This window comes from Embiotoca jacksoni, unplaced genomic scaffold (assembly GCF_022577435.1).
Source record: "Embiotoca jacksoni isolate LCO1_2020_lvr unplaced genomic scaffold, fEmbJac1.0.p SCAF_34, whole genome shotgun sequence".
Lineage (NCBI taxonomy): Eukaryota > Metazoa > Chordata > Actinopteri > Embiotocidae > Embiotoca > Embiotoca jacksoni.
In genome coordinates this window covers 1,802,916-1,813,638 of record NW_027185386.1, presented here as the reverse complement: position 1 = coordinate 1,813,638, position 10,723 = coordinate 1,802,916, and the positions used below count along the sequence as shown (strand labels likewise).

General features: G+C 41.5%; 1 protein-coding gene across 12 annotated transcripts in view; it reads left to right on the top strand.

The window, feature by feature from the left end:
* LOC138207845 (RNA binding protein fox-1 homolog 3-like) overlaps positions 1-10,411 on the top strand; it is a 361,299-nt gene extending 350,888 nt beyond the window's left edge. For 9 of the 12 annotated variants that reach the window (XM_069165389.1, XM_069165381.1, XM_069165380.1 and 6 more), the window contains one exon: positions 4,531-5,217. In XM_069165389.1, coding sequence (XP_069021490.1) covers positions 4,531-4,725 — 195 coding nt within the window. In that variant the 3' untranslated portion in view covers positions 4,726-5,217. The other 3 variants (XM_069165388.1, XM_069165393.1, XM_069165392.1) reach the window with 2 other exon arrangements.
* The last annotated feature ends 312 nt before the right edge of the window (positions 10,412-10,723 follow it).

Genomic DNA, 10,723 nt, shown 5'->3' with positions numbered 1-10,723 from the left:
TGGTTCCACTTTTACAAAACGTGCTGATCGTTTGCTGCTTTGAACTTCTTTGGTTTTTGGATTTTCAGTCGACCAAAACGGGTAATTTGGAGACGTCACCTTTTACTTTTGAAAACCGGGAGCGAATTTAAAAGTTCGAGATTTCTGTTTTGTCTTTCAGCGTGTGTGTCCCCCGCCCCCCCCCCCCCCCAAAAAAAAAAAAAAAAAAAAAAAAAAACTTATTACTAAACTGCATATGAACGGAGTTTGCAGACGACACGGTTGCACATCCTCACGAATCCACCACAGCAGATCAAATCTGCACAACAACATTTATACACACACACAACAATGACACAGCACTGAGGTGGTGGTGGTGGGGGGTGGGGTGGGGTGGGGTGGGGGGAACCGGACAGAGGGCTGCACCGGCATCTTTTTTAAGCATTGCACAAAATGTTTTTACCTCAGGATAAGCTAACTGAAACTCACAAACTGGAACACAGTGCTACTCACCTCTCAGCAGGCAAGACGTTTCGTTTCTAACTCAACCAGCAGGCTCGTCGTCCTCTTTGCAAACGCGGCTTTCTACGAGCGGATTTTTGTTGTTGTTGTTGTTGTTTTAAGCCGAGACCCCGATGATAAAAAAAAAATAAAAAATACGACCCTACTGTTGTTCTTCATGGAAACTACTGTATTATATATATATGTAGACATATACTGTATAACACATTTTACACTATATAAACACACAGAGGAAGATGTTCTGTAAAAGCACCCAGGCGTTAGGATGTGTAGAGCGCAGACGCCTCGTAGTCCAAATACAGTCGTTGCATTGGCTTCTGTAACAACTCGTGAGGTGGAGTTCAAAAGAAAATGTCCGTGTAGCTCCTGTTAGCCGGCGAGACTTCAGCGCAGCTACGGAAATACGACTCAAAAAGCTACCGCCAATAATATTTACTTTACATGTACTCACAGAAGTGTTTGTGGTCTCAAAAAGAAATCTGTTTGTTTGCACTATATATATATATATTATTTTTTTTTTAAATCCTTTCTGAGATGTAACATTTATATATATAAAAAAAAGAAGTATCATATACAGCTAGTTATGTTTAGTCAAGATGTTAAAATGCTATAGAGTAATGTTGTATATCAAAAAAAAAAAAAGTAAAAGAAGATTAACGCATTATCTCACGAGTCAAAAGGAAATCTTTATGTGGGTAAAAACATTGTTCTTCCTTTTCTATGCTCGTACGTACGCTCTGCACCATCTGGAGTTTTTTTTATGAGAGTGAAAACAAACTTTGAATATTATTTTTACCATTTTTGAAAGGGGAGAAGTGGTTGGTGCATTTGTGGGAGTTTCTCATGCGAACTCTGCAGCCGAGTACATGTGTGGGTGTTCAGTTAGTGACCACGATTAGTGAGCTACACTGGAATGAAATAGAGGTTTTCTTTCTTTTTTTTTCTTGTTTTCAGATCTGAATGTGTGTGCCTATGTGCTCTCTCTCTATATATATATGCATTTGAATGTTTGTGTTGGAGTGTGTGAGGGAGGAGAAAGAGAGAGAAGTGGTTGCAGTTTGCCAACGTTACAGTAAGCTAACAGTTTTACGTGACTTCACTCTACGTCCTTGTAATAACATCTCAATAAATGCGCTCACTTAAAGTCATGATGGACTGTTTTGGATTTGTGGAGTTAAAGATTTGATCTCCTTTAGATAAACTGCACATGCTAATGCTTTCACATGAATATACCGAGATGGCAAAAGGTGCTTTGTCAGTGTTAATCTAAAATAATATATAGATAAAGTATGACATTTTTAATAAAAAAAAATTTAAAAAAATTTAAAAAAAAATCATAGAACATCATTCAGCCCAAGAACACGATGGTAGAATTTATTGTCAGAGTCAATTCGATCAATAAAGCATTGAAGTCGTGTATCAAGCATTCATGAACTGATCTGAGTTTCCACTTTTCACATCAAATAGGACAGAACCGATATTTCCCCTTCGGGATTAATAAAGTAACTATCTATCTATCTATCTATTCATTATTGACGGATTCTCTTGAATTCATAATTTCATAAAAACTTGAGAACAATAACATCAAACTCAAAATATATCATGTTTTTTAAAGAGATGTCAACGATCAGTAGTTTCATTGGCAAAATCTAAAGTAAAAACATTCATTTTTCAAGTCAATTTTATTAATATAATGACTCATAAGTCATCTCGGAGAACTTTTGTTTTCAGGACATGTCTGAAGATTCAGTAACTGATTTGTTTCATCTGTGGCACCATTAATAAATATAGCAGTGTCATCTGCATAGCGTTGGAGATTTATGTTAATATTGTCCAAAGGAAACATGTATAACCTGAAAATTAAAGGTCCGAGTACAGAACCCTGTGGAACACCTAACATTTGTTTGCATGGAAAAGTCATCGTAGACATTGACAAATTTAAATTGCTTTACAGTCATCAGAGGCTGATGCTGATGCTGATGCGCTAGTTTGCTTTTTGAGTAATTAGACTTAAAGCATTAGCATGTGCAAAGCAATTAATAAAAAAAACGGAGATATGCCTGTGAAAGCACATCAAACATCCCATTGTGAGGGTCCATTAGCGACTAATGCTTTTTGCTTTTTCTGATATCACATTTGTTTTTACGTGTTATTACTGGGACACGTTGGAGTGTTGTCATCAGGAATTTCTCTGCACGGGTTTGTCTACAGTTTACAGTTCAAATTAGCATCGTTTAACTGTTTCGGTGTCAGCTTATCAAGGCTTAAATGTTAAAGATATAACTTATTAATAAGTGGCAGTCAGTATTTTTGGAGGTCTGAGCTGTTTTATTATGCTTACAGTAAGTCAAGAGTAATTTAAATGTGAATTTATAATAAAAATACTTTTGTTTTTTTGTTTGCTTTTGTTGTATTCCAGAACCAGCTTAATATGCAACCAGACCTCTACTTACTCCAAACATTTGTTCGTACTGATTAATAGTAGTATTGATATACATTTTACATATCAGCGGATAAAATACTCTTCATCCATACGTACGTATTAAATAAGCCCTGATAAGCTGGCAGGTGAATTTATTAATCCACCTAAAATATTTGTACAAAAGAAAACTAAGCAAAAAAGTGACAGTACTTGTAAATACATTTAAATGTATATATACACACACTATATCACGATTCTCTGAGTAACTGTTTTATATGTATTCCTATATGAAGTGGGGTTATCTGTGTATTTTCAATTCAGCTGAACTTGTTCTTGAATTCCATGTAATTTCTATAATGAGAATATATTGTCTTTTCTTTTGGATTCATTTCATAGTTAAAAGTATACTATTATGAGCCTCTTTTCTTTACTCATGAATTATTTTTGTTGTCAATATGTGACATATAAGTAATCTCTGATTGTTTTCTGAGTGTCAGAATAAAGCAGTTATAAGAACATCATGTCTGTCTGCACACACGGATGTTGTTGTTGTCAACATAATCTGATTTTTTTTTTTTTTTTTTTTTCCCCTGCGTTATTTGTTTCGGGGGGAAAAAAGAAGCCTTTTCTCGGTTCCTCCTGGTTGTTTCTGTCCGTACAGATAGTCGCAAATAAAGCGTAACGCAATGCAACTCAAGAAATCATTATCACAAGCAAACGGCAGAAAATCATACTTTTGTAACACCGATCAAAATGTCTCGTCGTTCAGCACCAAAACTTCGCAAAATGTGACGTTAAGACGTCTTATTTTAGCTCCTTTCAAACTAAATTTGCGTCGGAGGCGTATCGTGTGCAGCCGTGAGGCGTTCAGGGAACATCCGTCAACTGTAGTTACAAAAACCAACCTGGGTTACACTCTCCCCCTCTGAGCTGCATTGAAAGTACAGATTTGTACTGCAATGTGTGACACGATTATTTTATTTCTTAAAATGGATTTTTTTTTAATTCAATACAAATCAGTTCAAATGAGCCGGAGATCCAAACGGAAAAAGAAGCTTTCACGTCGAGCAATTTGAAAACTTTTAATCGTTGTAAGCACCACGAACTAAATCCCGCCGTATCTTAAGATGCGGGTAAATAAACCCGCAGCGATCTGCACGGCTCGGAAACACCAGGTACGAGTCGTCTTCGGAGACGCTGCGATGCCTGAACTCGGCCTCTCCTGGATCCCGCACGTCGGCGGGTGATTAATATATTTGTGTCTTGACAGCGAGGACTATATGTAGCTCCGTCCCTGAGCTGGAAGGCTGCGCGTGGATATTTTTGCCCTCCGGGTCCCCAAGCGAGCGCTCGGTGAATCCGAGGTATAGAATCGGACGGAGGGAAGGAGCTCCGGGCCGGGCGGAGGAAGGGTGGAGGCTGATAGAGCACGCCACTCGTTTCACTGTCTGTCTCTCTGTGTTGAAGGTTTTTTTTTTAGGGGTGGGTTGTGGTGGTGGGGGAGGAGGGGGGGGAGAGGGGGAGGGGAGGGCGGAGTAACGCACTACAAAGGCGTTTTTTGAAAATTAAAGCCTCATCTTCTTTCATTTATTTATTTTTTTCATCAGAGGCTCGGCGGAGCTGCCGGAGATCACTCCGAATTAGCGAGCATCTGTCGTGACGAGGGTCCTGGGACGCTCGCCTCGCCTCGCCTGCCCCCCGACACCCACACGCCCCCCCACCCCTCTCTCCCTTCCTCCCCCGCCTCCATCCGGCCCCATTACGCTGAGACTTTTCACTTCTGCCGATCTCCACTTGTGTGATTACAGCTCGCTCTGATCTCTAGTCTGCGGAGAGCAGTCGCTGGAAGTGGTGGCGGCGGCGCAGCCTCCTTTTATGCCACATTTACACGAAGCGGGACGAAGTCTGAATGAAGCCGTTGTCTCTCTGCTCTCAAACTTTCTGACTTTTAAACGCTGTTGTTTTTCCTTTTCGGGTGTTTTGACTCTGGCGTTGAGCTTCTCCTCCTTGTAACACTGCACAGAACAATGTTAGGGACCTTTAAAAGAAAGTTTGTGTTGTTTACTCCGTACATTATCCCATATGTTTACTTGTATTTGTGTTATTCCAAAGAACTATTTTCCTAGCCGATACTTTCTGTGACAAGATCCTCACTCCTATAAAAAAAAAAAAACACGTACTTAGAGAGAAATAAAGTTACAGCGCAGACTTTCTTTTTTTTTTTTTTTTTTTCTTTCAGAGCACCTCTCGTTGTGTATTATGTATTTACCAGTCTCCCCGCTTCTCTTCCCTGTTTCCAGTAAATACAAAATGAAGAGCTGTACTCAGTATTGATGGACATCACAGATGAAAACAATGAAGAGAGGAGAACTAGCTTTAAGAAAATAACACAAGAAGAAGACGAAGAAGAAAAAGGAGAAGAAGAAGAAGAAGGAGTCCCTCTACTGAGGCTGGCGAGGGAAGACGGGAGGCGTACAAAGTGGCGCCGAGGCAGCGGTGTCAAAACCAGCCACAAAACTTGACCGACGGAGCGAGCCAGTTTCCACCAGGGACCACCTTTTTGCCGGGTAGAAAAAAAAAATAAAAAAAGACAGAGAGAGAGAGAGAGAGAGAGAGAGAGAGAAGGAAAAGTGTCCCGTTATTATAAAACATTTTATTTTTCTATACTTTTGTGATTTACAATGGTAAAAAAAAAAACAACAACTAAAAAGTGTGTATAAAGCAGTATATATGTACAAATCTGTTTTTATGTTTTTTGGTAAGGGAGATGAACAGTTGGCCCTTGATGCTGATTCTGTGGTATGCAGGAAGGAGGAGGGAGGAGCCTCCCCCCCCTCCCCATAACCCCCCTCCCCTCCCCCTCCTCTCTCTATGGCACACTGCTCTGTCGCCGAGGTCGTGTACAAAAAAAAACAAAAAGAAAACAAGAAAGGTGGCAGGGAGAGCTCGGCATCCAGGCAGAAGCACTTTCTACGCTGTACTTCCTGCGTGGGCGGAGTCAGAGGTCAGCCTCACAGCTCCGCCTCCTTCCTTCCAAAACCTCCCGGACCTCCTTCCTCACCACCGTCCTTCCTTCCTTCCTTCTTCGGGCCGGTGATGACGCTCTTCCCTCCTCGTTTGTGGCGTCACTGGCCCCCCGCCCCCGCCCCTCCCGCAGCGCCTACTGCTAGCAGCGTCCCCCTCGTGGATACTGTCGTGATGTCACTTCCTCCTCCTGGCAGCACCATTGGGCATCCCCGCCCTTCCCCAATGGGCAGCATCCACTGGTTTACAGCGTTGGGGAGTGGGCGGGGTGAGCCACGGCGGGACGCACGGGACGGTACCCCCCCAAAAGCCGAAGCCTCCCCGTCTGCTGCCTCTCCGCGCCCCAGCAGAGGTCCCGGACCGAGGACTAGTTCGAGGGAAACTTTCACTCACCTGCCAGACGCCGAGCCCGAGCCTTCGCGTCACTCTGCGCCGTCGAACTATCAGAACAACGCGATAAGAAAAAAAAAGGTGCGTACAAACTACCAAGGATGCACGTTTTCCACCTGACGAGAATAACTCATCGAACGTCCATGTAACAAATTGAATTATAATCGAAATAATCCCATTGTACTACATCAGCAGGTGCATAACCAAAACACAAGCCTGAGGCATATAGACTATGTCGCTAGATAAAACATTATAGAAATACAGTAGTGCCCATCCAACGGTATCAAGGAACGAGGGCTGAAATATGTCAATTTCTTTTCTGTCAATGTATTCTGAGAATATTTATTTGTGTTTATTTATTTATTTATTTATTTATTTATTTTGCAGCACTGAAAACTTTTAAACAGGAAAAAAAATATTTAATTTTGGTGGAAGCAAAACCTTAAGTCTTTATATCAGGAGAGTCACTGTAAACGTGTTTAATCAAGAATGTTGGTTCAGTTTTTGAATGTATTTTAATGTCTAGGGTGTCCAATAAGTATGTATTCTTTTTTCTGTATATAAATATATATACATATCTATTATATGGGCTGTGGTGATGTCAGGGAATAAGAGGGGGTGGGCAGGAGAGCCCCTGGCCCCCCGAAACATAGATATCAGACCCCTCCCCCCACCACCACCACCACCACCACCCCCTCCAACTAAATATGTCCCTGATATTTACTGTAACATGTGATCATGTGTTATATGATTGAAAGTGTGATGGTGATAGTGTGAACTGATCTCCCTCTTCCCTCCCCCACGCCCCCACCCCCCCCACCCGAAACCCACCTTTTACCGCGCAAACAAACAAACAAACAAACAAACACACACACAAACACACACGATAGCGTTCAGAACAAAACATCACATGCTACTTTTAGACACCTCAGAAAAAGAGAAGCAGTAATTCATCGGCGCCACGGAGACTTGCTAATTAGCGCAAGGTGTTGCGGGTGTCAGATAAAAAGTTTATGAATATTGATTTTTTTTTTTTCTTTTTCTTTTCTTACTCGAACCAAAGTATGATTTGAAACACACAAGTCTCGGTGCTCTTTGATCAGGAGACAGCGGGACTCGGCGGTGATGACGGAGCCCGGATGTGTATTGACGTGACCCAGATTTTATTCGCTCATCACTGCTGAGGAAGAGCTCGCTGCTCTCCTGCTAATATATATATATATATATATATACATATATATATATATATATATATATATATATGTATATATATCTAACGAGCTTCACCGACGAAGCTTCCAGCTCCCTGCGAGCAGCCTCGGTTTACGAACCGCTGCTCCCACGCTGACCGCGGTGGGCGGGCGGTTTTATTGCATATTGGCCCCCCGAGAAGAAACTTTATTTATTTTTTTTCCTCTCCTTCCTATCAGAGGCGAGCAGGTTTCGGGTGAAGCACAACTTCGTTTGAGAGTTCAGGGTACGCCGCTACTTCGCTGGTAGTGGTTTTGTGTGAATTATTCGAAGAGGGTACGACTCGGTTTAAAGCTCCTGACTTCCTGTACAAAAAAAAACAAAAAAAAAAACTTGCAGTGTGTACTGTTAATATCCTGTACAGTAAAAAAAAAAAAAAAAAAAAAAAATCTCACCTCACACTTCTCGATTAACTTCATCTTATTTCAGGTTAAAAAAAAAAAAGAAAACAAAAAAAAGAAGAAGAAACATGTTCTGAATCAGGGCTCCTACCCACACGACCTCTGTTCATCTGTAGACAGCTTCTCATATATTAACAAAGAGTATTTATATCATGGCAACTAACTGTTGTGAAGTCTAATTGGGGTAAAGTCGGTTCTTCTGTCCTCCCATGCAGCGATCACACGCAGGCTTCAGCATCCTCATACCTGTAGGTTTGTTTCCATTCATCTGGCCTACGCACACGCACAACGTGGTGGGTCGGAAACAACCGAGGAGCCGGCTGGAGTTTTAGTTTGGCGGGGGGGTGGGGGGCTTCCTGCGAGGGAGCTTCCCCGAATGTTTGGTTTTAATGCGCACGAGATAAAGACAACCACAGTTTTTTATTTTTTATTTTCTGCTTTGTGAACGTTACGGTTCGGATCTTCTCCACTGAATTATCTATGCATTTAAGCAACAAAAACACTTGATGTCAGGCACATTTTGGGAGGAAAGCACTGTTATCTATTTATTCTAGTTCTAGTTTTATTATGTAATTTCATTTTGTCAACAAATCTCACGAGAAGACAAAAAAAAAAACCCAACTGTTTTTTTTTTTTTTTCTCTGACTTCTTTTGTAATATCTTGAACTGCATCTCATCTTTTCTGTGTTTGATGTCAAAGGTCAACGAGTAGCATTTCTATTGGACGGACACGTCAGATGTGAAGCTGACAAATTTTAACTCAAGAGCAGAGGTTTAAAAAAAAAAACAACCCAACGTGTCATTATTCCTCATTGTTTCTATGATTATTAGCTGTAGTAGTTGTAGTACTAGTCGTATGGGACTGCGTGCAATGTTGACGTTTTGATTATTGTACCGAAGTTAGCTCGAAGCTCATTTTCACCTGCAGTTTTCTAACAGTTTACAATTAAAACAAAGATGTTGTGCTGCATTTTACATGTAAGACAGGACACGTATGACACTAAGTGCATCACTTCCTCTTTAATATTTATTTCAATGTGGAAGCAGCTTTTCAGCTTTTTGTAGAAACTTGGGGGGAAAAAAATGCATTAAAGCTGCAGTAATTAGTATTTTGGATACATTTTGAATTTGTTTAGGTTATCTGGAGGCAGCAGACTTTATAAAAACTACAAAAAAAAGAGAGTTTTAATAGACTGTATGTGGTAAAAAAATAGTCAGAGTCCCATCCTGCTTACAGGTGAGCTCCTGTGTTAGCAGCTTTCATTGCATGAAGGTATTCTGTTGTATTATTTCATTGAACAGCTACAACTTCAATGGTCACAGCTCCCTTTTGAAGGTGCTCAGTTCCTAAAGCATCATGGGAGGTGAAGTTTAATACTGAAAAACAAAAGAAAATCTGATTTTATTGCCTTAGAATCATCTTCTTTTGATCCATTATCAACGTTAAAAATGTGAAATTATTTAATGTACTTATTTAGATGTTGACTGCTGCTTTAGCTCCAGTGGGTGCAGTACAGATTTAAAAGAAAATGTTTTTATTTTTAGATGTTTTGTTTTTTTTGTCCACTTTTCAGTTTAGAACTGTGGCAGTTTGTCGCTGCTCGTTAATCTCTGAACCTCCAGCCGGCTCCTCATTGGTGGGATGGAGCGGGGGGGCGGGGTTAAGGTGACCCTCCCTTCCTTCCTTCAGATGCCTTCAGTATAAATGAACTGGTCCTGATCTTCCTGAGCACAACTGCTTGAGCTGTGACACTAGCAGGATGCTCCCCCCCTCCCCCCTCTCTGAGAGCCCCCCCCCCTCCTGCTTCCCCCACCCCGACTCCTACGATCCTGCCCCTCCAACTCCCCCCCCACCCCACCCCCCCCCACCCCACCCCACCCCCAGCCTTCTGGTATATGAGTCGACTGGCCCCTTTTGTATTCCTGGTGTTCTGTACATAATAGCCCCCCCTTACCTCGACCCCCCCCCCTCCCCCTCCAGCTGTCCTTTAAAGGGGGAAAAAGATGTAAAAAAAAAAAAAAAGAAATTACAAAAAAAAAAAAAAAAACATCCTCTGACTCCCCGAAATCTTGTATTTTGTTCTAATAATGACAAAATTTATTTATAAGGATTTTTTAAAATCTATCTCTTTCTCCTTTTTGTAAATGTTCCAGTTAAATAAAGTTTAAAAATGTTAAAAAATTAAATGGATATATTGAAAGGTTAAAAAAATGTCTCTAGAAGTCCCCGCCCCCTCCTCTGGCTCTGTACTCTGAACTTTGTGTTTTTGTTTTTTCTCTTTCTGTATGCTTCTCTTTACGTGCTTCAGATGAAGAGTTCTATTTATTATGACATTAACGTTATTATAATTATGACTAATTATTAATATTATCATCATCCTCATCATCCTCATTATTATCATTAATAAACTTGTCTACTTCAGCTCGCGGAGTCTCGGTGCTGGTTTTTTTTTTGTGGTGACTGATGAGCGGCCGACCGCTAACGCTACGAATCCCACGACGCCACACCTGTGAGACGGGACCAGGTGGAAACGGGGGGGCGGGGCCACTCACGCAGACCCATTTGTCTTCTGCCGCCCCCCCCCCCCCCTCCACACCCGGCCCCTCCGGGACCACAAGATGGAGAGCACCTGTCTGTCGCCGAGGCCGCCATTTACCCAACCGGAGAAAGACAAACTCTGAGACCCCGAAAGCCTGCGAGCGGGGAAATATAGACGAGCTCCTTCGGGGACGG